Source organism: Orcinus orca, chromosome 10 (assembly GCF_937001465.1).
Source record: "Orcinus orca chromosome 10, mOrcOrc1.1, whole genome shotgun sequence".
NCBI lineage: Eukaryota > Metazoa > Chordata > Mammalia > Artiodactyla > Delphinidae > Orcinus > Orcinus orca.
In genome coordinates, this window is record NC_064568.1 from 85,961,410 (window position 1) to 85,988,513 (window position 27,104).

At 43.1% G+C, this 27,104-nt stretch overlaps 1 protein-coding gene and 1 pseudogene across 6 annotated transcripts in view; both read left to right on the top strand.

The window, feature by feature from the left end:
- LOC101281745 (cytidine monophosphate-N-acetylneuraminic acid hydroxylase) overlaps positions 1-27,104 on the top strand; it is a 100,357-nt gene that overhangs the window by 43,030 nt on the left and 30,223 nt on the right. For 4 of the 6 annotated variants that reach the window (XM_049715475.1, XM_049715476.1, XM_033434759.2 and 1 more), the window contains 5 exons: positions 1,045-1,142; positions 1,383-1,586; positions 4,970-5,061; positions 19,935-20,044; positions 22,327-22,517. In XM_049715475.1, the coding sequence (XP_049571432.1) occupies positions 1,135-1,142; positions 1,383-1,586; positions 4,970-5,061; positions 19,935-20,044; positions 22,327-22,517 (605 nt within the window). In that variant the 5' untranslated portion in view covers positions 1,045-1,134. Of the gene's footprint in view, positions 1-1,044; positions 1,143-1,382; positions 1,587-1,991; positions 2,869-3,349; positions 4,279-4,969; positions 5,062-19,934; positions 20,045-22,326; positions 22,518-27,104 lie in introns of those variants that run through there. The other 2 variants (XM_033434758.2, XM_012534387.3) reach the window with 2 other exon arrangements.
- LOC117202678 (myc-associated zinc finger protein-like) lies at positions 17,258-18,791 on the top strand (annotated as a pseudogene).

Genomic DNA, 27,104 nt, shown 5'->3' on the forward strand with positions numbered 1-27,104 from the left:
TTTGAAATCCCTCTTGGCGAAAATTATATTCCACTATGATTCAGAGTTGCATCATAACAAGAGTTTGTTTAAAGATTGGAGTTTGAGAAATGTAACATTTGTATTTTCCTTGAAAAAATATGAGAGATCAAATGCTTTGCTGCTAGAGCTTTTTATAAATTACTCAGATTGCGTGCAGTTGGTTCAAGCTTTAAGTAGCTAGCTCTTAAAGATAGTCTGCTAAGTGGTGGGAAGAGAAAAGCAGAGGGAGTGTTTTTAAAAGCATCTATGTGCAAGTAAGCAGGGCAGTGCACTGGTACTAGGTTATCATGTTCTACAGAATAGTAATACACATTGAGAAGTGCTAGACTTATGATAACTAGACTTATCATGGTGATCGTTTTTAAATGTATAGAAATATCGAATCACTATGTTGTGTACTGGGAACTAACATAGTGTTGTAGGTCGATTATACTTTAAAAACAAACAAAAAAAACCTCATAGAAAAAGACATCAGATTTGTGGTTACCAGAGGCAGGGGGTGGAGAGAAGGGGATTTGGATGAAGGTGATTAAAAGGTACAAACTTCCAGTTGTAAGATAAATAAGTACTGAGAATGTACAACAGGATCAACATAACTGACACTACTCTACATTATATATGAAAGTTGAGTAAATCAGCTAAGAGGTCTCATCTTATCTTTAATTTTATATCTATATGAGATGATAGATGTTCACTAAAAGAAAAAGAAAGAATGAATTTCAATGTCTCCTGGAAAGTAAAAAAAAAGAAGTGTTAGACTTGACCTGGGGGCCGGGGTGGGGGTGGTGGTGGGTAGCTCGGAAGGCTTATCCAAGGAGGGGATGATTGAGTTATGTTTGAACCTAAAGGATGACTCTTAGTGGGAAAGGAGAGCAGGTGCAGAGACAAAAGCATGGAGGTGGGGAGAGCAGACTGGGTTCTTGAAGCTAAATATAAAATTTGGCTTCTAAGAGAGATATGGTAGGGGAGGAAGCAGTAGGACGGAAATACTGAGCTGGGCCCACACCCTCTTTATCCACACAGACTAATGTCTCCTGAGAGCGAATGAGTCATAGAACCTGAAGGAGCAACTGCAGTTCTTCTGAAACACCCAGAGAGAGGCAACGACAGACCATGGGCAGGCAAGTGAGAGGGGCATGAGCTCTCTGGGAAAGTGGAGATAAACCCTCAACAAGTAGGATGGACATTGAAAGGAGGGGAGAAAATTCACCATCAGGTGCCACCAGGCCTGGGTACTTGGAGGGATGGCCTTAAAAAGTATTTTAATAAAAAAGAGGTTTTTGAGGTGTCAATGCCAAATTGTTCTCTCTTGAAACCTAACAGTATCACTCTTTCCTCTCAAAATGTTCGCGATTTCATAGCATCGAACAAACAACTGAGATCCTGTTGTGTCTCTCACCTGCTGAAGTTGCCAATCTCAAGGAAGGGATCAATTTTGTTCGAAATAAGAGCACTGGCAAAGATTACATCTTATATAAAAGTAAGAGCCACCTGCGAGCATGCAAGAATATGTGCAAGCACCAAGGAGGCCTGTTCATAAAAGACATCGAGGATTTAGACGGAAGGTAACACGCGTCCTCTGCTTTCTCCCTGGTGACCCTTCTTACAATTAGATGTGGCAGGAGATGTGTTCATTGAAAATCAAATGAACCAACTGACAAATTATTTCTTTTAGCAAATTCATAACTTTTACTTGTGCTCACTGAGGCAACTCTCTGATCTCAAAACATTATGACCTTTACTTAATTTCCCACTCTCTCTTAAGAACTCTAATTGAAAATTGATTCCTAGCTTGATAAACAGTGAAATTTCTAAGGTACGTGTGTGTGTGTGTGAGTGAGTGCTTGGGTGTATGTAACAGCTTTTATTTTCCAGGACTCAAGCCTCCTCTGGGTTTCCTTTCCCACTCCCCCAGAAGTATGAGTGGGGCAAGGCCCTTATCCAAACACTGCTGGAGAGCAGATAGACTTGCTTTGACTGCCTCATGGTGATTAAAAACCCAAAATGGCAGAGCCGCAACTGTATCTGCCCTGAACAGCAGCTCTTCTAATCATTTCTTGGAAGAACTAGTGCTGGTACCCGTCTCCCCCCACTTGATGAAGCCTACAATATAGATCGCCTTCCTCACCAGTTCAGGAGCAATACCAGGACAGGATGGTTGTGGGTTTTGTTTGTTTGTTTGTTTTCAGTGACTGCCAAAGAGATAGCAGCACTGCCTGGCAGAGACAGGGGGAGTTCTGGGTGAGGGATGCTTTGTCAGCCTGATGGTCAACACCAGCAACGAATGAGTGGTTGACCGCACCTTTCCAAGCTCTGCTTCAGCCTAACTTGACCTGGGTGCTTTTTAGCCATTCCCACGTCCGGCTTGACATCCACCGTGTTGTTGAGCTGATTTCTCGGGTCATCTGTGGGCAGTTTAGTGCAGGTGGACTCAGAGGGAGCTGTGTAGTTTTCTAAGAGCTCCCTGCTATAATCGTATAGAAGACCATTGCCCAAGTCTAGAATGTTCTTACACCTGCACACAGATTTGCTTCACTGCATACTTAGTTTCAGGGCCCAGACGCACACTATTAGATTTCTAAATGTTGATAAACACTGTTGCACCTGTAGCTTGTTTGGCTCCTTCGATGGGGTTGCTAGATTAGGCAAATAGAAGGCACCCAGTTAAATAACTAATATATTTTTAGCATAGATAGCTTGCAAGTATTGCATGGGACACAGTTTTAGCGACAGCTGTACTCTAGGAGCGCCTCATGGTTATTTGCTGACAGCCCTGTTTGGAGTCCCTTCCATCTTCTCAGTGGATTCAAGTCAGGGAAACCTCAGACATGGCTTGTTCTGTCACTGGTAAGTTTCTGCAGGCACTCTTGGACCCTGAGGTTTTCTGACTGTTGCGGTTTGGGGACTCCGCGTTTCCTCTCTCCCTTTCTCTCCTTAGTGGGCTTTTCACGTGGTGCTCGCTGAGCCAGCCGTTCAAGGAAGTGTTGCAGCTTTGTGATTAGGAGCAATGATCTTTCCTCACAACCTGCCCTGTTCAGAAGCCTGCCCCCACCACCTATCAGCTCCGTGACCTTGGACAAGTTTCTTAGCCTTTCTGGACCTCAATCCTCTCCTCTATACAGTGAAATTGAGAGTATTACCTACTCTGTCTGACTGCTGAGAGGATTAAGTGATTTCAAACACATAAAGCACTTAAAACAGTGTCTGGCTATATGATAAGTGCTCAATAAATGTCAATTACATTTATCGTTATTACTCTGTCATGAGCTTCTAGTGTGGCTTAGGAACAGAGGTTATTTACAGGAATTCAGATTGTTCTTGAACCTGGCTGGCTTATCTTAACAGAGTGATTGCTTTGCCACAGGCTGGCCTTTCTCTCCTTCACCCAAAGCCTTGGGGGTGATTGATCCTAGTTTCACCGTATTCTGTTGGCAGGCTAACCTAGAGCTGGAATTGTCTTAGTGCTCCGGCACATGAGGAACCAGCTTTATCTCCTGCACATTCTCCCAGCTTTATTCCCAGATGCAGCTCGCCAAGCATTGATGTGCTGAAACACCATCCTCAGAGGAACTCACACCCTATACTCCCCCATCCATCGCTCCAAATTTGACTGCTTCTCTGTGTAGCAATTCACCCGAGGAATCTCTCACCTAGGAGACAGTCAAGAGTAATGACCTACCTCTACCACCCTCTCTACATTTTTCTTCTTCACACTTAACCAACATCAGCAACTCTCATAAGCTGTGGTTCTCATTTTCTAAATCTAACAACTTTTCCCAACCTCTTTGCACATGAAGCTGTCGCCTCCCTCCTGTCTACTTGCTGCCTATGAACAGTTAAGATCCTGCCACGTTTCCCCTTTAATGACCCAGCATGTTGAATAGCTGCGTTTGGAATGTTCTCAAGTTTTGAAATGTTGTTGGCTACTCATTGATGAGAAAGTAGATGTTTCAGAATAATCCTCTATAAATTGAAGTGCGGAATATGTTTTTTGCCTTATTACTAGAAAAGAGTGTGAAAAATTCTTGATACAATGAAGCTTGGGAAAATCAGTGTAATTTACTGATATATAAGTTAAAATAGACATTGTTAGATTAAAAAATCTGATGTTTCCGGTTTGAGACATACTTGTTTGTAAAAAAAAAATTCTTTAACTGTGAAAAAAAAAAAAAACTTCACGAGAAACACTACCAAAATAGAGAGGAAATGGAACTTCTTTGCCTCACCTTCCACCACCACAACCCCCTTCACGGTCTGGTAAGAAATAGAAAAAAAATTACTAAGCCTTCTATTTTGCTGCAATTTGATTCTCATTCTGAAACAGGGTTGCTAGAGTTAGCAAGTAAAAATGCAGAACACTCAGTTAAATTGCAGATAAATGACGACTTTCCAGTATATGTCACATATTGTGTGAGTTGTGTTTTTAAATTATTTCTTATTTATCTGAAATTCATATTTAACTGGGCATCTTGTATTTTATCTGGCAACCATGCTCTGAAATCTTAAACTTTAAGGAAGTCTTTTCTCTTCTGAAAACTTGAGTTGAACTTAGGTTTAGCACACTATATACTAGGGGCTAAGGGTTGTAAAGTGATTATAAATCATAGGTATGTCTTAATGACTGCATTCTTTCCTCATATTGGCCCCAGTTGAACCTTAACCAACTTAGCTTTTGTATGACAGCCATCCCTAAAGATGACTTTATTCTGATGGCTCTGTTGATCTCTAACACATATTATTTTGTGACATGGCATTTATCTTCACTTTTAAAATTGCCTACTGATGATTAATCTATATTTCCTTAGATAGTTGAGTATGAGCTATTAGTAGTTTTTCTTTCATGCATTTTATGTTCAACCAACTACAGTTGTTTATAATGCATTTAAGCCTAATAAGATGAATTTTTATTTTCACCATTTCAGAAACCTAAGTATAATTTTTCATCCAGGTCTGTTAGATGCACAAAACACAACTGGAAGTTGGATGTGAGCACCATGAAGTATATCAATCCTCCAGGCAGCTTCTGTCAAGACGAACTGGGTAAATATAATCCATATCGATCAATGTTTTCTGCTATTATTATTATTGGGGTCCTTCTTGTCAACTTGTTTCCAATCTCACTTGAAGCTTTGAGTATATCCTGATTTTAAACTATGGACATTAGATCTTTTAAAAATAATTAACACTGAAAATTCTAAACAGGATTTCTCCAAAAGATCCCTTCATTCATTCATTTGTTCAGTAAGTATCTGATGAGAACTTACCAGGTGTAAACATTGTATTGGGTATTAAGAGATACAAAGATGGATAAGATAGAGTCAGTGTAAATTAGATGATATTAACATGAGGTGGTGGCAAAGACAAGCCTGTGAACAACTGAGATCAGGGATACTCTGACAGGTTTCTTTGGTACAGTGTACTATAGAATAGTGGCTCTGAATATTGTATCAGTGAAGACACACAAGATAGATATTCAAGTGCATGATCTTTTCAACAGTTATAATGAAACGCCACAGTTTCGGTTGGGAAATAAAGTCCTTCAAATTCCATGGCTCTTTCTGGCATAGGTAAGATGCTACAGTTTACATGTGATTCTCAGTATGCTGGCTCCACTTCTACTTTTTCCTTCCTCCTACTCAAGAAAGCAGGTAGAAATATGAGTAAGGAGGGCTTAATAATAGGAATAAATTTGTCTTTGACCTAAGTGATTAAAAGCGTGTTTTATCAGTAGAAAAAGTTACTTGGGAAGATTCTTAAAACTGCTCATGCACACTGTTTCAGAATGTCTGTTATAAGAATAAAAATATAGATTTGATCTAATTGGGGGAATCATAGAAAGCTTCATGCCAGAGATGGCATTTGTGTTGGGTTTTGAAAGATGGGCAGAATTTCATCAGGCAGAGAAGAGAAAGGAGGACATTTCTGGTAGAGGGGACAGCTTGGGCTGTTTTAGTTTATTTGGGGCCAAATGTGTAGTTTAGTTGGCTGGAGTACAGGGTATGTGTATCAGAGTAGTAGAACATAAGATTTCAAAGGTACATTGTAGGGAGGGCCTTGAATATAGTTGAAGAATCATGACCTAATCCAGAATGTTATTAAGTGTGTGTTAGGTGTAGTATTAGGCACTTTGTGTGAATTATTTCACATTATCTTCACATTGACAATGCAGTAATGGGACTCAGTAATGGAGAGTCATTACCACCAAATTGTTCAACCCATCTGCCTCTGTGCCTGCATATTCTTCCTTGACTCCTGTGACAGTTGACAGTGGCTGCACTGACCCTGCTCCTATGGCTCGCCCTGCTCTCGCACCCTGGATCCCACCTCACACCTACTTGAGGCCTTCCCTCCTGCAGCTGTCCTTCTCTCTCCTGTATCATAAATTTCGTCTTTGCCTATTAACCCACATGTACACACACACACGTGCGCACGCGCCCTAGTGTTCAGATAAGCCCTCTTATGTTTCCATTTCTCCAAATGTCTAAACAGCTAAACCCCTTGAAACAGGCATCTCACACTCGTTGTCTCTGTTCCTTCCCCTCCCATCGTCTCTCAGTGGAGCTTCCATCCCTACCACTCCGCTAACACTGCTCCTGTCAAGGTCACCAGTTTGCTAAATTCAGTGGTCGCTTTGCCATGGCCATTGTACTCAAACTCTCGGCATGCAGCCCAATGGCCCACTCTGTCCTTAATATGCAGCTGACCCTTGAACAATGCGGTTTGAACTGCATGGATATTTTCCGATAGTAAATACTATAGGACTACACCAGCCAAGTTTGGTTGAATCTGCGGATGCAGAGGAACCGCGGTTAAGAAGGGCCAACTATTGAGTTCTACATGAATTGACATATATATATATTATATATATATATATATATATATATAAAATATATATATATATTTTTTAATTCGGTTGCACTGGGTCTTAGTTGTGGCATGTGTGCTCCTTAGTTGTGGCAGGTGAGCTCCTTAGTTGCGGCATGTGAGCTCTTGGTTGAAGCATGCATGTGGGATCTAGTTCCCTGATCAGGGATCGAACCCCGGCCCCCTGCATTGGGAGCATGGAATCTTAACCACTGCACCACCAGGGAAGTCCCATGAATTGACTTCTAATAGGCATTACAAGCTGTGGCCAAAACAGAACTCCTAATGGCCAAGCCCACCTTATCCCCAGACCTGTTCCTCCTCCAGCCTTCTCCATCTTGGTAAATGACGCTGCTTCCACTCAACTGAACAAAACCTGGTGGTCACTCTTGAGTCTTCTCTTTCCTTAAACCCCCATATCCAAACCATTAATAAATCCTGTGCCAAAACACCTTCAGAATCCATCCACTTCTCTCCGTCTGCTCTGTCTCCAACCAAATGCAAGTCACAGACACCTTTTATCTGCACAACTGGCCTCCCTGCTTCCATGCTTGTTTCCTGCAGTCCATCCTGCTTACAGCACACAGCTTGATATTTTATTTTATTTTTGTTAATTTAATTTAATTTTATATTGGAGAATAGTTGATTTACAATGTTGTGTTAGTTTCAGGATGGTTAGTACCAGACTGATATTTTAAAAATTCATGTCATTCCCCTGCTTAAAACTCTCCGATGAGCTTCCTATCACACTGAAGAAGGTGCATCCGTTTGACCCGGCAATTCCACATCCGAGACCACATGCCTAAGATCTTAATAATCACTGATATGTCAAAGATACGGCTATGAGAATGTTCATTCACAGCAATACTATCTACAAAAGAGAAAAATTGAAAACAATTTAAACACTAGAAATAATTCCACTGTGTCTTAAAAGTGATACTATTGAAGAAACTAAAATAATAAGAGGGACTTTTGATAAATAAAGCAGATTATAAATATTACATATAGTATGGCCCTATTATGAAAAAACATGTATACATAAGCACTTATGGACGGGGGCAGGCTCACCACTGGTTACCTGTGAAGGGAGCTGAATAGTAGGCTTCCTGGGCTGGACCTCCAGTCTGGGAACTTTGATTACACTACCTCTACATCTTTTTCAGGCTCAAATTATTGTATATGGAATAGGCTATCAGGGCCAGTGTTGCCCAGGTGTCTCGGTGAGACCAACTCCTAATCACTTTTTAAAGAAGGGTCTGACCTGCAAAGGCATTCTCCCAGTTCCCAGAGCAGAGGTGTCACTTACTGAGGTGTATGTCCTTTTCTGGTCACCCCCCAAAAGAGATAGAATGCTATTCTGGGGAAAGTTGCTGATTGCTTTGACTACAAGTTCATCCTCCCCCTGCCCCTCAAAGGGATGTCTCGGTTACTAGGTTCTTTTGCCAGTAAGCCTCATTCCATGTCTGTTGACCTAGCCTAGGAAACCTGCAGACTGCATTGTTAGCAGGAACTGTACAAATACTGTTAAATTTATTTGGCAGAAAACAGGTAAGAAGCAAAGGTTTGGACATATCAAACTGTTTGTGTAAGTGAAAGGACAATAGACTATCAACTTTATGAGTATGTAACCCAGAAATCGATAGCTGCTTAGGGGCCTTTATAAAACCTCTAAGTCTTTTGGACAAGACCTATAGTGAGACATTATAGCAAAGTGGTTAAGAGCGAATGGTGCAGGGCAGTCTGGGCTCAGATCCTGATGCTCAAACACACAATTAAATGACTTGGGGCAAGTTAGTCAATCTCTTTGTTCTTTAGTTTCCTCACTAGGATATAATATTGGTAGTAGCTATCTTATTGCGTTGTTGAAAGAATTTTCAAAGTGAACAGCTGTGGGCTTCCCTGGTGGCGCAGTGGTTGAGAGTCTGCCTGCTGATGCAGGGGACACGGGTTCGTGCCCCGGTCCGGGAGGAGCCTGTGCTCCGCAACGGGAGAGGCCACAACAGTGAGAGGCCCGCGTACGGTAAAAAAAAAAACACAGCTGTTAAATTCTCAGAACTTGGTACACAGAGCATAATGTTTTATTTGTATATGTATGTCTCAAATAATCTGCACATCACCCCTGTAACTGAGACCTTAGGAGCAGGAGGAAGGGATTTCCCACCCAGCAGAAAATTGGATCAATTGGAAAATAGATCGAGGCTGGGAACTGATGCAGAGGGCTGATGTTTGCTGCTATGGCAGGTGAAAGGCAGGGCTAGAGGTGGCAGCAGGGTCAGTGGAGGGTGGAAATAACAAGACCACTAAATTTTTTAGCCTTTGCTCCAGTGAGGAAAGTGGAAAATTGAGAAAGTGGAAAATTTCCACTCTCTGTGAGAGTGGAAAATATTGTTAACAGAGCCCACTTTTCAGTCCAGTGCTACCTACACTGTAGTGATTTCCTACCACATCCCAAGAAAGAGAAGGATGGCTTGAGCTCGTATGAACTTAGATTATTTGATTTTATTATTATTATAAATAACAATATACGGTCATCATTAAAAAGGTAAAAATCAGGAAAGTAGAAGGAAGAAGACGCTCACTTGCACTCCCATCACCTCAAGACAACACCTGTTTTGGTATCTTTTCTTCCGGTCGTCACCGAGGTCCCCTTCCTTCCTCTCCCCAGCCTTCTCCTCCTCCTTCTCTTAACTGAGATATAATTCATGTACCATAAAATTCACCTTCTTAGAGTGTGCAACTCAATGGTTTTTAGTATTTTCACATGTTGTGCCATTACCACCACTATCTAATTCCAGAACATTCTCATCATCCCGAAAAGAAACTTTGTAACTATTAGCAGTCAGTCCCATTCCCCTCTTCCCTCATCCCCTGGCCAACCACTAATCTACTTTCTGTCGCTATGGCTTTTCCTGTATTGAACCAGGCTGGCATAAACCCCACTTGGTCATGGTCATAATTATTTTTTATATTGCTAAATTGTATTTGCTAATATTTGGTTAAGGATTTTTATGTCTATATTCATAAGGAATACTGGTCTGTAGTTTTTTGTGTGTGATGTCTTTGTCTGATTTTGGGATCAGGGTAGTAATACTGCCCTCATAAAATGAGTTAGGAAGTGTTCCATCCTCTTCTGTTTATTGGAAGAATTTGTGAAGTTTGGTATTGATTCTTCTTTAGACATTCAGTCAAATTCACCAGTGAAGCCATCTGGGCTTGGGCTAATGTTTGTGAAGTTTTTTGTTTACTAATTAAATCTCTTTATTTGTTATGGGTCTTCTCAGATATTCTATTTCTTCTTGAGTCAATTTTGTTAGTTTGTTTCTTCCTAGGAATTTCTCCATTTCGTCTGGGTTATCAATTTGTTGATATATAATATTTATTATATTTCCTTATGTTCTTTTTTATTTCTGTAAGATTGATAGTGATGTCCCCCTTTTCATTCCTGATTTTAGTAATTTGAACCTTTTCTCTTTTTTCTTGGTTAGTCTAGCTAAAGGATTGGAAATTTTGTTAATCTTTTCAAAGAACAAACTTTTGTTTTCATTGATTTTCTCTTGTTTTTCTAGTCTCAATTCCATTTATTTTAGCTCTGATTTTTTAATATTTCCTTTCTTTTGTTTGCTTTGGGTTTAGTTTGCTCTTCTTTTTCTAATTTCATAAGGTGGAAGGTTCGGTGTTTTACTTGAGATCTTTTTTATTATAGGTGTGTTCCTTTTATGCACTGCACTGTTTTAGCTGCATTCCATAAGTTTCAGAATATTATGTTTTCATTTTTCCTTGTCACAAAGTATTTTCTCATTTTTCTTGTGATCTTCCTCCTTAAACCATTTGTATTCAGAAGTATGTTGTCTGATCTCTACATATTTGTGAATTTTCCAACTTTCTCCTCTTATTGGTATCTAATTTCATTTCATCGTGGTCGGAGAACATACTTTATATGACTTGATCCTTTTAACTTTATTTTATGGCCTAACATATGGTTTGTACTGGTTTGTGGAGAATATTCTACATGTACTTGAGAAGAATGTGTATTCTATTGTTGGGTGGAGTGTTCTGTCTATGTCTGTTGGGTCTGGTTGGTTTATCGTGTTGTTTGAGTCTTCTATTTCCTTGTTGATTTTCTATCTAGTTGTTCCAACTTCCAGTCATCTTTTTAAGCATACTTTTACAAATAATTATAATTATTCTATATATTATTTTTGCATCCTGTTTTTTTGTCTTGTTAATCTACTATATTAGTCATATTATGTCAGATTCTATATATACATAATTTTAAAGTATGCTTACATTAAATATTAACTTAAATAATTTATTTAGCCATTTCTCTGTTGTTGGAATTTAGGCTGTTCACAGATTTTTTTTTTTTTTTTGCCGTCAAAACCAAAACTGTGATCTTTCTGCTTAAGAATTTCTCTGTTTTTGGAGTTTTTTCTGTAAGATAGGTGAATTACTGGCAACAGGGTATAACTAATTAATGCTTTTACCCATATTTAACACCTCATACATCGTAACATAAAGATGGGCTTCACATGGACTAATAGCCTAAATGAAAAAGGTCAGACTGTAAAAGTAACAGAAGAAATGTAAATATCTTTGTGACCTAGAAATTGGCGGCACTTCCTGACTCTTCAAACAACACTTCAGAAGTACAGCTCAAAGAATAACCCCCCACCAACACACACACACACACACATACACACACACAAAACCCTGGTGAATGTGATTTCAGCAGCACTAAAGATTTCTGCTAATTGGAGGACACCATGGACAAAGTTAAAAGATGTATGACAGTTTGGGTGACTATTCTGCAATATTGGCAACCAACAAAGGAATATTATCTAGCATATAGGAGGAAGTAATGCAAATTGACAAGAAAAAGATAGGAAACCCAATATAAAAATGCAGAAAGGATATGAACTAGCATTTTACAGAAGAATCCACAAAGGTCAATAAGCACATGAAGATATGCTCAAACACGTTAATTATCAGAAAACTGCAAAGTAAAGCAATGAGGTGTTACTCTATGTCTTTTTGACTGATAGAAAGAAACGAAGGTGCCGCGGAATGTTGTCAGAGATATAAGGGTATAGAAATAGTCATGCCTGTGGTGGGAATGTGGCTGGTACAGCCACGCTAGAGAGGAACCCGACAGTGACTAGTCAGGGGAGGTTTATGAATACGCCATGACCCATCACTCCCATTCCTATTTGTATACCAAAGAAACCTTGTTGTGGCAGAGTCTATGGGTCCACCACTGGGAGAGTGAATCAGTAAAATGCGGTGAACCAGGGAATACTAAACTGCAGTTAGAGGAAGTGGACTAGATGTACACGTGGTAACATGAATGCATCTTAAAAACAGGGTATTGAGTGAAAAGGAGTAAGAAACAGACTGGAGACCCAATACCGTTTATATAAACTAAAGATGCACATATACAATATAATACATATTTTGCACGACCATTCAAATTGTAGCCTGTAGGGGAGGACGGGGAAATAAGAGTGGGAAACAGAGATAAAGGGAATAAGTAAGTAAGTAAGTAAGTAAGTAAGTAGCTTTGCCTGGGCCGAATATCATGTGTCATGAACTGAAAAATACGATTAGCACAGTCGTCTTTACTTGAGGTACTAAATGAATGAATGAGTCCATTATTCATTCATCCATTCTTTAATATATATTATATTACAGTCCATTTTTTAGAATGAACCAGTTTTTATTCCCTCTAACTAGTTAATAAGCCTGCCTTTTCTCTTCATGCCTTACCAGCTCAGGGCATTCTTAATTTTTCAGACTTTCCTTGTTTGAGTCAAAAAGAGCATTGTTGTTTTAAATTACACTTGTTTCTCAAATATGTTGCTAATATTTTCCAAACACGTTTGCCAATTTTCTTTGGTAGTAGAACTTTTTCATTTTACATTTGTATCTCTTCAGATTTTCCATTGGACTTGTTTCCATTGCTATTAAACTTAGAAGTCCTCCCTTTGATATACTATTTTTTCATACTTTTTAACCACTTGGTTGCTTTTCTTTGTGTCTTTAATCAACTGGAATACTTAGCTAACCTGTTGCACAGCACCGTTCTTAGCTAGCCCTTCCTTTTCCACCAACCTAGAATATTCTCTTAGAATCTAGAATATTCTCTTAGAATATTAAACTGTTATTTAATTAGGATCCTCTCCTTGACCGTCCTTATGCCAATAATCAATGATTTAATTATTACAGTTTTCTAAAATGTTTTTGCTCTAATTCTTCTTCATCGTTCTTCCTTGTAAAAAAATTTTAATGAATTCCATTTGTTTGTTCTTCTGGATAAATATTCAGTTATAACCCAAATAACCTAGATTGCATCAGTTTGTGCAGTCACAAGAAGGATGACACATTCACCTGCTTTAATAGAGGCAGGGCGTTGGCAGAAGTTATGCTTTACTTCCATGCATAAATGCATTATCTTTGTGCGAGGGGCATAAAAACTTTTATGGTGTTTGCTTTGAAATAATAGTTAAGAGTTACAGACTCTTATTTTTTTCTGCTTTTCTTGAGAGAGAACAATTCTAAAGAAGGAAAATCCTTAAGAGTGGATATCAATGCAGTTTTCTGAGAGGCTTCCATAATACCTTGTATTTTTGAAATGGTATTTGCTAGTATATAATTTTGTTTGTCCAATACTGAACTTTCTTTTTAACTCTTCATTCTTTGAAGGTAAAATAATTGCCATAATAATTCTATTATTTTTTAAATCCCTTCTCTGTGCCAGGCATAGTGCTAGACCCTACAGGATTTGTTCTATAACTCTGCAAAGTATGTATCATAAGCCTATTTTACAGATCAGGAAACTGCATCCCAGGATGCTGATAATAGGCAGCCCAGTCATAATCCCAACCCAGATGTTTCCAAATCCAGCATTCTTTCTATTTCACGACAATGTTTTCTGGCAATCATATAGCCTGGAAATAATAATAAGATGTATCTTTATTATATCACTTGCATTTTCAAGGACATAGTTTAATAAGAATAGTGCTATTAAGCATCCTTTGTGTGTTCCTGATTTTATTAAGAAAGCCAATTGTGTTTTACTATTAAATAAGTTGATAACTATTACTAGGAAAAATATTAATTAATATGCTTCTATTAAATTCTTAAGCAATATTTAAAAGGTATAAAAATAACAGAGTGAACAGCCATGTGCCCAGTGCTCAGCTTAAGACATAAAACATTAACAGCAGAAGATCTTTAAATACCTTTCCTTGATCATGTTACATATCCCCTCATCCCCCAGAGGTAATCACTCTTCTGAATTTGGGGTTTCAGGATAGCAATTCTTATTTATTGTATTAGTTATATTCACAAAAGGAAAAAAGATGGCCCCCTCAAATTGGGATAATTTGTAGAGCGTGTTTTCATCAAAGGATATTTTATAAGGTGTGGATGTGGGAGAATCACAGGGAAGGTGGAGTAACCTGGAGTTGATAACAGCCAAATTATCTGTCTTTAGGCCCAAAGGGATGAGGGGGGAGCAGTTTCCAGAATCTGGAAGAAGAGAGAGTCATAAAGAATTGGCTTCTATGAGATAAGCAGTGACCTCTGTCCATGCCCAGAGCATAACTAGTTCAAGGTGACCTTACAGGGAAAGAGCCAGAGGTATAAGTGACCCAACCTCACTGAGTTCTCTTATCATCTCACCCTGGAGCTTCCCAATAGCCAAACTCACCTAAAAGGAGGAGAGTGTGGGAGCCCTTTGATGTGGTCCAGCTAAGTCAACCTCCTGAAGGAGACAGTAGGTGGACAAGGGTGCAGACAGGTAGAGAAGAAGGGGTTTGTAGGGACCAGCTGAAGCTATCTGGTGTGATCATGTTTCTAGCTTTTAAAGTGCTCTTTTAAAAATGAAAAAGTAATATACTTTATTTGGGGCTTTTGTTGAGATAATCTTATATCTAAATTTCCCAACTTGAGGTGCCCAGTCTGGGCAGGAGCAGTGCCTGGGTTGGGAGAGGGGGCTGTGCACCCCAAGAGAGTCTTGGGAGACATGGAATGATGACCATTAATTAATCAATTAACTCAACAGATATTTAACAAATGCCAATTGTGAGTCAGGCAACGTTCTTGGCACACTACTGACAGAGCATCAAACAAACCACGATGCTAGCTCTCACAGAGCTCATAGTCTTATAGGGGAGACAGACCATAAACAAACAATATACAATATGTCCAGTGACAATAGGGCTAGGAAGAAAAAAATGAGGGTAGAGGGCTGGAGAGTGCTCTTTGAGATGGTGTGGTCAGAAAGCCCTGTCTGATAATATGACAGCTGAGTCCCAAATGAAGCCAGGTAGTGGGCAGTGCTGTAATACTGAGGAGAGCTTTCCAAGGAGATCGTCTAAATGTGTCATCAGTGTGTCAGGGGCAGAGAGGGAGAATATGTAGCCACGAGGGTGAAGCTAGGGCAGTGAGAGAGCAAAACAGACTTTAGGGGAGGTAATTCTTTAAGTTTTCAACTCTTCTTTATTACAGTCCCTCAAGTTGACCTTGAAAATTGAAATTTGACAGCATATATAAGTTTTCGTTTTCAACTATTAGGGAATATTAAAAAAATGCACCATTTTTCATTTTAGGGGTAATTTTTACCTCAGTTTCTTCCATTAGCAGTTGTCTTAAAGTGAGTAAAATTATTCATTTGGAAAGTGTAGGCAAAATATTTTTTTTATATGCTTTGAAGAAAGTAGGAAAATGCTTGGCTTTGAGGGCAGGGCAATGATGCCATTTCCACAGGGACTGCTTTGGTCTAGGACCTCATTTGCTTCCATTGAGCAGTTAGTAAAATTGCTGACACTTATTAGGATGACTGTCCTTGGAGGTGGCTGGGGTTATAGATAAAAACACTGAAGAATGGAGAAGTCAAGTAAGGTGTCCAAGGTCATCCAGCTATTAAGCTATTAAGTGGGAGAGTGAGGGCTCCAAACAGGCCATCTTTCTCCTGAGTGCATGTCCATCAGTGGTTTGCTGATGGCCTCCCAAAACAATGGGGAGGGCTCTCAAATATGGTCCTGCCTCCCTCCAATTGATCCTCTCCATGTGTCTCACAGTGGTCTTCCTAAAATTAAGTTCTGATTTTAATACTCCCTTCCTATAGCATTTAGGTATTGCTTTCAGCCATTGTAATAGAAAACGCAAATAACAGTGGCCCAATCATATCTGAGGTTTTCTTATATCACAAGAAGTTGGAAAGCAGGCAGTCTTGGGCATTACGGCTGTTGGTTAATCAAGGAGCCAGGCTCCTTCTGTCTTCCCATTCTGTCATCCTTAGTATCTGACTTTTTTCCTCAGGGTCTCAGGATGGCTTCTGCTCCTCCAAGCATGGCAACCAAGTTTCACACAAGGGGCGGGGGGAAGATGAAGGGTGAACAGTCCAGATCCGTTGAGTTTGTTCCTCTTTGTCAGGAAAATAAACGTGTTCCTGGAAGTCCCACTAGTACACTTCTGCTCACATCTCACTGGGCAGAACTATATAAACTGTACGTAGAGCTATGGCCACTCATAATTGCAAGGGGGCCTGGGAAATCATGATCTTTAGATAGGTGTATCACCACTCCTTAAAAAAAAAAATTAGATGCTAATAGTAAAGAAGGAGAAAATAGATTTTGTGCAAGCCACCAGCACATCTGCTACAATTGCTTAAAATTCTTCATTGACCCCTCATTGCCACAAGATAAAATCCAAACTCCTCCTTAGCAGGGAATCTAGGGTCCTTCATGACTTTCTCTGACCTACCTGTCTATCCTGGCCTGGCTCAAACACCATTTTCCTCAGTCATAAATGAGTAGTCACTGTGCATATCAAGCTCTCATGCCTCTATGCCTTTACACATGCTGTTGTCTCATCCTGTTTGCTTCACATCATCATATTTCTTTAGTTGGGCCCAGATGCCTCATCTTTCAAGTCTAGCTGGAGCATTACCTCCTATTTGAAATCTGCTTTGACTCTTAGAACCAAACTAGGAACTCCTTCCTAGACACTCCCATAGCACCTTGAACTCATCTCTAGCAATTATTCATTTGATGGTAATGAAGCTGTTGGTGTGTGGCTGTGTCCCTGATACACCTGAGATCTCATGAGTTCCTTAAGCGTAATATGAAGAAAGAAATGAATGGGGCGCCCTCCCCGAGGCGCCGCCGGGCGAGCTGCGCAGCTGGGGCGGAGGCTGTTCCCTCGCTCCCCCCACCCGCCCAGCCAGGCTCCAACCGCCGCAGCCCGCGCCCCCGGCCCCGCTGGGCCTCCTGCCCCCATCCAGGGGGCGTCGCCACCGCCATCGACGCTGCGCTCCACGGCCCGTCAGGCGCCCTCCTTCCCTCCCTCCCTCCAGCCCGCCGGCTTGCGAGGGCGGCGGGGCGGCCCGCCGGCCATGCCTTCGGCGCAGCCCGCGCCCCCGGCCCCAGCTGAGCCCCGCCGTGGCGGAGGCCATGCTCCCCGTGTTCCCTTGTACGGTGCTGCGGCCTGGACTGGGCCTGGACTGCCGGGGGAGTGTGGGAGGTGGGCGGCCTCTTGAACTCCTTCCTGCCACCTGAGGGTCACTCCCAGAACCCCCCGCAGGTCGGGGCTGAGCTCCAGCCCGGCCTCTTTGCCTCCCAGGGCTGCGCCCAGAGTCCGTTCCAGGCCGCGCCGGCGCCCCCACCCACGCTCCAGGCCCCGGCGGCCGAGCGTCTCCCGGTGGACTTACTCCGAGTTCTCGCCGCCGCCCAGGAGTGCGCCGCGGCCGCCGCCGTTGCTGCTGCGCCCCCGGCCCCGGCCGCCGCCTCCACTGTGGACCCAGAAGTTCTGAAGCAGCCCCCGGCGCCCCCTCCGCCGCCCCTGCGGGTGTCGGCGCCCGCCGCCGAGGCCGCGCCCCCTGCCTCTGCCGCCACCATCGCCGCAGCTGCGGCCACCGCCGTCGTTGCCCCAACCGCGACGGTCGCTGTGGCCCCAGTCGCATCTGCCTTGGAGAAGCAGCGTAGAGCAAGGGGCCCTACCTCTGCGCCCTGTGCGCCAAGGAGTTCAAGAACGGCTACAGCCTCCGGAGGCACGACGCCATCCACACGGGAGCCAAAGCCAGCCGGGTCCCCTCGGGTGCTATGAAGATGCCCACCATGGTGCCCCTGAGCCTCCTGAACGTGCCCCAGCTGAGCGGAGCTGGCGGCCGAGCGGCTGCAGTGGCCGCGGGTGCCGTGGGTGCGGTGGAAAGCGCATGCAGAAGAACCACGCCTGCAAGATGTGCGGCGAGGCCTTCCGCGACGTCTACCACCGGAACCGACAGAAGGACCGCAGGAGCTACCACGTGTGCTCACACGACGGCGCAGTGCACAAGCCCTACAGCTGCTCCCACTGTGGCAAGAGCTTCCCCCCGGCGGGATCACCTCAACAGTCACGTCAGACAAGTGCACTCAACAGACCGGCCCTTCAGATGTGAGAACTGCGAGGCAGCTTTTGCTACGAAGATCAAGGATTGACTGCGGGTCCGCACAGTACGACACGAAGAGAAGGCGCCGGGTCATGTGTGTGGCAAGACGTTGAGCTCGGCTTATATTTCGGACCACGTGAAGGTGCGTAGCCAGGGCCCTCACCACGTCCGTGAGCTCCGCAACAAAGGCTTCACCACGGCAGCATACGGGCTGACCTCATCCTGTGGAAGCTGTGCAGCGTGTACTGCGAGACCCTGCCCAGCTGGCTGGCCACAGGCGGACCCATGGGGGGGGTGACGCCCCTGTCCCGGAGACGCCTCCCCGGCCACAGCCCACCAGCTGAGGGGGACCCCCGCACCCACCTGGTACAAGTGAGGCCTGTCCAATGGTGGCGGCAGCCCCTCCCAGAGCTGTGGCTCCTCGGGGGCCGAGGGCGTGCGTGTGAGCTCTCAGCCACTTCCCTCCCAGCCCTGGTGAGCTCCAAGTTGGTGCGGGGGAGAGGGGAGAATGGAGGAAAGTCCCTCGGTACCATCTCCTCTTCCCCTGTCTCTCCCCACCAACTCCTCACTACTTGCCCTGCCAACCAAGGAGCCTCCAGAAGGAAAGGAGGAAGAAGTGTTTTCTTAGGGGAATTTGCTAGGTTTTAACGACTTGTTTCTCCTGCCCCTGATTTCTCCCTGTCAGACCTGACGCCATATGCACACCTGGCCCCTCAGTCGTGTTGAAGCCCCCTGGACAGTGGGCAGGGGTGGCAGAGGACAGGAGCGGCCACTGCCCTCGCCCCCTCTCCTCTCTGTAACCCCCTGCCCTGCCCTTCCAGGGATTTGTGAGCCTTTCCCTCGGTGGTCCTCCTTGCTCTCCTCCTTCCAGTGTCCCCCTACTGTCTGCTGCCCCTCCCTGGGGAGTTGGTGCTTTTTTGTTTTTTCCAGGAGGAGGGAGGAGAGGAAGGAAGGAAATTAAAGATTCTGCCCCAGAGAGGGGGACAGGTGAGATTTGAGAAGGGGCCGAAGCAGGGAAGACACAGTTTGTACCTTCATAAGGTGAGGTTGTTTGGGGTCAGGCCCTAAACATCATCCTGCTTGAGAATCTGTCAGGGGGAAACAAGTCAAGGGGAGCAAAAGAAGGAGCCACTAGGGTCAGAGGTAGGGCAAGAGATGAATCTTAGGGGGCCAGGGTCAATGGGGGGATCCAGGGACTAGAGGTGCTCTCTGGGGGTGGGGGGACTGCAGCCACAGTGTCTCCCCCTTCCCTCTTCCACCCCAGCTCCAGCCCTGGCCTTTCCTTTTCATCCCTTCCCCCGCGACAGAAGCTGTGGCCCTGGCCATGTCATCGTCTTCCTGTTTCCCCTGCATGTTCCCCACCCTTCACCCCCTCCTTTTGTGCAGACCCTATTACAATAAATTTTAAATTAAAAAACAAAAAAGAAATGAATGGGTGATGGTCTTCAGCCCTCATCTCAGTAGATGTTGCTTGACCCAAATGAGCATTGCCTTTTGTTTTTATTTTCCTTTGATTTTTGTACTCTGTGTACCTGAGCCATGCATTTCCATTTCAGTGATGCTTTTTAAAACTCATTTCTGTTATTGTTGTTAATCCAGATTTGTTCCCATTTGGTTCTAGTTGTGGAAAAGAATGAAGAAAATGGACTTTTGTTTCTAGAACTGAATCCTCCTAACCCCTGGGATTCAGAGCCCAGATCTCCTGAAGATTTGGCTTTTGGGGAAGTGCAGGTAAGGAAACATTAAATTGTAATAATCTTAAAAACAAAAATAGAACTAAGATTTCCTCTTATATATATATATTTACATCCTGTATTACCTTGAATATCCTTGGAGGTGGCTGGTTAGGACATATAATATAGTTATTCTGAACTCTTGAGCACATTTTCTAGGAACCCCCAGAACTTGCCAGGGATTACAAGGAAATACATCCAGAAAAAAACAAAACAAAAAATCTTTTAGCGGAGGTCCCAGAGGAGAGTCTTGCAAAACTACTGGCGGAAGTTCAGAAATTGCCCTTGATACCAAATCACTATCAGGTAAAACGGCCAGTTGTATATTTCTGCACGTTGCCCTGAGAACTTTACAAACCTTCCTGTGCATTCTCCTACCTTTAGAAGAGAGTTTGCTCCAGAGAAAACACTTTGATAGTTTGAGAGAGGTAAACAATCAAAAATTAAATTTTCTGGAGTATTTGAGAATCTTTTCATTTGAGAAAATGGGCTGTTACTTTTTTGAGGAAACAAATGGGAACCTATTAGAATAGGCATAATCACCTGAATTTCATTTCTTTTTATTTTTTTATAGGTTTATTATTTAGTTTTGGCTGCGTTGGGTCTTCGTTGCTGCGCGTGGGTTTTTCTCTAGTTGCAGAGAGCGAGGGCTACTCTTCGCTGTGGTGCGTGGGCTTCTCATTGCAGTGGCTGCTCTTGTTGCGGACCATGGGCTCTGGGCGCGTGGGCTCAGTAGTTGTGGCTCGATGGCTCTAGAGCGCAGGCTCAGTAGTTGTGGTGCACGGGCTTAGTTGCTTCGCGGCATGTGGGATCTTCCCGGACCAAGGCTCCAACCCATGTCCCCTGCATCAGCAGGAGGGTTCTTAACCACTGCGCCACCAGGGAAGCCCTGATTTCTTGATCTCTCCTTACCCTCTTTATTGGCTTTTCACACTGGAGTTTCTATTACCTTATCTCTGCTCCTGGTGTTTTCCTTTTTCCTGTGGATATGCCAGATCAGGGGAAGGAAGTGAGGGATTGATTTAGAATCCTCTAGTCTATGCCAGTCTCTAAGTCACTGTTCATAGCCATTCTCAGAGGATCCTGACATCCTGAGTGAGTCAGCAGGTAATTTAGAAGAGAAAGCCTTACAAGCCTGTTTAGCCAGGCTGCATGGCTATGCCAACCCAGTCTCGGGTGGCCTCAGCCTGCAGCGTCTTGAAGCAGAATCTCAGTTCCCTGACCAGAGATTGAAGCCAGGCCACGGCAGTGAGAGCACTGAATGCTAACCACTAGACCATGAGGGCCAGTGACGAGGCCTTGGCTTGTCTGCTTTGTAGAAATACATTTCAACAAGAGACGAAAAGTAGTGAAACAAGTAAAGTTTTTATTAGGAGGAAGAATGTACGTGTGAATAAACACACATGGGTGGGCTCAGAGAGAGATAGTTGTCCCTTCGTGGTAGTTTAAATCACTTATATCGGGCATTTCTTCTGGGTTTCCTCTGGTCAATCATCTTGCTTTGCCTGGCTCTGAATCTGTATTTGGTTATAACTCAGGGTCCTCCCCTGTGTGTGTGTGCATCTCTTAGCCAAGATGGATTCTAGTCCAGAGGCCTATGGGAAGGTTGACATCACCTACTGTGGGGTGGCGCCCCCTCCCTTTCTGGCCCCCCGAGGAGCCTTTCTGCACAGGTGTAGTCAGGAAGGTCCCCTTGACCTCGAGAATGAGGTATATGTGGTCTCTTTATCTCTTATCTGGGCAGGACTCAGCTCCTCTCTGCTCCAGCTATTATCTTTGTCTTGGAGTATCTGTCCACAGGCGACAAACTCCAGCTGCTCAGCCTGGGGCCCCTCTATCTCCTGCCTTAAACCCACCAGGAATCATTCATTCGTGTACCTATTCCCAGCCACTCCAGCATTTAAATCCCCAAGTGTCTGCCATAACATCTCTAATTGCCCTTCCTTGTAAATTGTGCTTTGAAGGACTGGCCACAAACGCTATTCTGCAGTGCAGACTGTAAATAAATATTTAGGAGCTAATTTAAAGAGAGTAGGGCTGGGTAAATCAATTGGTTTGACGCCTAAAACCCACCATGAACACTTCTATTCTACTAAACTAGTGACCTGTGCTGAGAGTTGTATTCTATATAAACGCTCCTGCTGGGTCTCACTTGCATCCTGTTTCACTGAACAGACTTAGGAGCCAAGTTCTCCAATGTGACTTGTCAGCTAAGCAGCCGAGTTCATTTTTGCTGGCTGGTGATGATACAATAATCTGAATCTCGCTGTCTTCCGACAGATAACATACCTGACTCATGCCTGCATGGACCTCAAGCTGGGAGACAAGAGGATGGTGTTTGACCCTTGGTTAATCGGTCCTGCTTTTGCCCGAGGATGGTGGTTACTGCATGAGCCTCCATCTGACTGGCTGGAGAGGCTGTACCAAGCGGACCTAATTTACATCAGTCACATGCACTCAGACCATCTGAGGTAATAAAGTCTGAGCACTCAACTCTGAAGAAAATGCTGCAGTAAAGGCATCGCTGGTTTTCAGGTTCTTTTGCAATCACTGATCATTTTGAGGTAGATTCAGTTGGGCTGATGATAAGAGGACTAATTTAGATAAATGCTTACATTTGCATAGCATAATTTTTAAAGTGCTTTCACGTTTTATACCACTGGGAATGCGAAAGCAGCTATTGTGGGAAGGAGGACAGGGGTTAATAACCCTCCACCCTCTCACTTCCCACCCTCAGGGTACTTGGTGAAAGTCTAGGTTTAAGGATTATTTTTTTTTTTGCGGTACGCAGTCCTCTCACTGCTGTGGCCTCTTCCGTTGCGGAGCACAGGCTCTGGACACGCGGGCTCAGCGGCCATGGCTCACGGGCCCAGCCACTCCGCGGCATGCGGGATCTTCCCGGACCGGGGCACAGTCCCCTGCATTGGCAGGCGGACTCTCAACCACTGTGCCACCAGGAAAGCCCCCCTTTTTTAGTTCAACATTTATGGTAGGAAGCAGCACACGTTTCCTATAAAGGGCCAGGGTGTAACTATTTTCGGCTTCACAAGCCATATGGTTGGTGTTGCAGTGACACAGTTCTGCTGTTGTGGCACCAAAGCAGCCATAAACGGTCCTGAATCAGCCTGATTGTCTTCTAATAAACCTTATTTATGGACGACGACATGCGAATACCATAAAATTTTAATGTGTCACCAAATAGGATTGCCCTTCTGATTTCCTTTTCAACCACTTAAAAGGGTAGAAGGTTTTCCTAGCTTACAGCAGCAGGTCGCTGTGGTTTGCCAACTCCTGATTCGTAGCATTTCAACAACACTGAGCTCCCAGCTTTTGAACCCTGAGTCCACTTCATCCTTCATTGAAACCAGAGCCATGTGATACTAAGGATAGGAACTGAAACTTCCTTAACCCCAGCAATCAGAAAGGAGGAAGAGGAACTTGGATTTACAAAACCACACACATTTGTGAATGAACTGTTACCAGAAGAGGCAGGGTCATATTCCCAATCCCTTGGTGTCATTTCAGGGTCCTGTTTGTTCATGCTTATTCAGAAGTTTGTGTCACGACTGCTGGGCTGCCAGTGTAAACATCTAGCAGTGCCCACAGTGTTCTAAAATGAAGCAACTTCACCGTATTTTTTTCTGTGACTTTATATGACAAAATTCTCACGAAGGACACACTTTGATCGAAATGTCCATGGTGAGGGAAAATATGTTGTTTGCTGGACCCTGGATTTTTCTTTTGAAAGCATATGAGATCTCTAAGGCACGAGTATGTTCTCTCTTTTTTTTAAGGAAACGGTTTAAAAACAAATGATTAACTGCTTTAGTAACAAATTACCTGCAACACACTTAAAAATTGAACATCACCCACGGGGATATTGTGGTGCCACAATTAAAAATCGACTTGTCCACCGCACAACACCTTTGTTCCATACAAGCCTCTGGAATCAAACACATACAACTGCAGAATTACGAGAGGCCTGGGTTCATGCATTGTATAATAACAGTATTGTGTGGTACTAATTTCATATAGCTTGTATAGAGAGAACAGTATCACATAAACCAGGTGATTGCTTTATAGTACCTTTTACAAGATGCCATTGCCTAAGGTCCTGATGAGGGACATTCCATGGGAAAGTCCTGAATTTTAGGGAAGATAAGAACTTTTCAAGTCACTTAGCCCAGTTATTTCTCAACCACTGTCCTGAAAACCAGTTTCATTTCAATTTCAGGGAATTGTGTGGGCAAAGTTGCCAGGCATTAAACACTGGTCCTCTACTGTAGTATCACAGTGCATTGGTTGTGTAGTGTACTGTGAATAGTTTATTATGGAAAGTTACCAAAACTTATAGTTTTCACTCCTTTGAGTTTATTTCTCTGATATAGAATAGACCCTTACTTTTTGACTCTTACCTAGTCAACTAATAAACACCAAAGTCATTTGTCCCCAGTCCTCTTGTCTGACCTTGATTTACTGAATAAAACCTCCTTTATTTACAAAAACAAGGGGGAAAGGCCAATGTGCTTTAGAAAAGTCTTTTTTTTTTGGTAGAAAATAATTTGATGTACAAATTTATTTATCTGATTGTATTAAAGAAAGCAGGACAGAATCACATTCATTTTCTTCCTAGTATCACTGTAAATAGACTGAATTTCAGAGCTCTTAGTTTGCTTTGGAAACTTCTAAAAAGCTGCCGGGTAGCAGCCTAGGAAGCATTTTCCTTCCCCTCCAGGATCTCCTGCTCCTGGGGGTAGGTGGGGGGAATTGGTCACCTTTGATGCTGAATAAATAGCATGTGGTGGATTTTGCCAAATCCTTTTCAGCTCCTCCTATAGGCAACAGGATGACTTGGCTTATTCTTGATCTGAAGTCATTTGAATAAACAAGCAGGTTATGAAACACAGAATGGAGTGAAGTTTCCATCGTAGATAATTCCCAAGGTTAGGATGAGCTTAACTGTTCAATCCCTTCTGCTGATCAGAGAGAGAGATGCTAGCAATGGATCTCAGATCTTTGATCCTGTGAGACATCAGCGTAACATAATCCATTCCTTTTATTAAAATGCGTTGGAAAAGAGATGTCTGAGTAGACAAGAGTAGTTTATTACAGTGATGGTACTATAAAGGGAAAATCAGAGTGCAGGCAGTGTCCCTCTCTTGTTGAACTCCAGTGGTCGCTCCATTCCTGTCAGCTTTACAGTCCAAGCAAACTCCGTCGGAAGAGCAGAGGGTGGTAACTGGGGCAGGTACATGAGGAGACCTTTACCTGGATTTGTGGACCACTTCATATCGTTCTCGATTGCCAGCTTTGTTCACTCTGTAGTCGAAGTAGTTATGGGGGATTTAAGGCTTAAGATTCCATCTTCTGGCCAGTGCAGGAAAATGGCATAAACAGCTGATCCTTTTGAGGTATACCACACAGAGGTCGTGTTTTCTTCAGATTGTACCCTCCATGGTTTGGAGGCATAGATAGCCTCCCCATTGATGCTCAGCCACTCCCCAACATCAAGAAGCCTTTCTTGGAAGATGCGAGCAATCAGTCCATCTTTAGTTGGTCCAATGTTGAGAAGATAGTTGCCTCCCAAACTTACTGTCTGAATCAGTTCTGAAATGTTTTGAGATTCACTTGTGATGTCACCCATTGCCATGTTGTGACGATAGCCCCAGGACAGCTTGTCTGTTGAGGTGCACATCTCCCACTTGTGATCTGGCAAGGTCTCTGGCTTGAATTTATCTTGACAGTTGTAGTATCATCCATGGCAACAGTAAATGACCTCATAGGCCATTTACTATGACCACATCCTTAACTGGCCTATCGTTGTAGAGCAAGCAAGAAAATTTGTAGAGTTCCAGTAAGTATCAGGACATTCCCACTCTCCATCAGACCAAATCAAGTCAGGTTTGTACCTGTTTAAGGCTTATAAGTAACAAGAGCCAGGATTCGAATACAAATCTGCCAGATGCCAGATCCTCTTCAGGGTCCGGCAGACCATGTTGCCCTTCTTCAAGGCCCTGCTAACGAGGTCATATAGCTCTGGCGTTGTTTTCGCACGGACAAAATGCTGTGTTTTGAAGCCATTTTTCTTATCACATAGGTAGAGGGGATGGAACCATTCTAAGAGTGGGTGATAGAGTCCGTAGCGTATGTTCCTCTTTCGGATGGCTGTTCCCAACTCACCAGCCAAATCACGATGGGGCCTCAGATCCTTAGAGTTCCAGTTCCAAGACGCAGGACGTGGCCAGTTTTTGAAGCCTTCGTGATGCTTTGTTGTGAGGACTGCATACCTGCTGGTGTTGGAGGGTCTCCTGCAGAGGTGGGGTGTGGCTGTGGCTCACCGTGAGGACAAGGACACTGACAGCAGAAGTTCTGGGCTAGAAAACAGTCTTTAGTCAAAGAAATGTGATTTATTATGTTAATATATGAGTATCGTAATGGATGATATTATTAATAGATGCCAGTAAGAATTGTCAACAATTTAAAAATTGCAAAGCAATAAACATCCATTTTAGAATAACTGATCCTAACTCCTAAAGTCCTTTAAAGTAGAAGATTTAAGTGGTTCACCCAGAGACTGAAGACGTGTTCAAAGAATCCTTGATTTTTTGAATCCTTTGTTTTTAGAGAAGAAAAGCTACTGATTTTTTTCGTCTGGATTCTACTTATTTAATATAGTTCTGGAACTTGAATATTAGTGAAGCTAATAAGTGCTGATATGCTGATTTTGTTTATACTTTTCTTACTATTAAATATCTTATTTCACCTGACATTATACTCTGTGCACAAGTCTGATTCTTAAACCAGATAGTACATTCATTAAAGTTGGAATTGCCTTCTTTTTTTTTTTGAACCTTTTATTTTATATTGGAGTATAGTTGATTAACAATGTTGTGCTAGTTTCAGGTGTACAGCAAAGTGACTCAGTTATACATATACATGTATCTATTCTTTTTCAAATTCTTTTCCCATTTAGGTTGTTACATAATATTGAGCGGAGTTCCCTGTGCTGTACAGTAGGTCCTTGTTGGTTATCCATTTTAAATATAGCAGTGTGTACA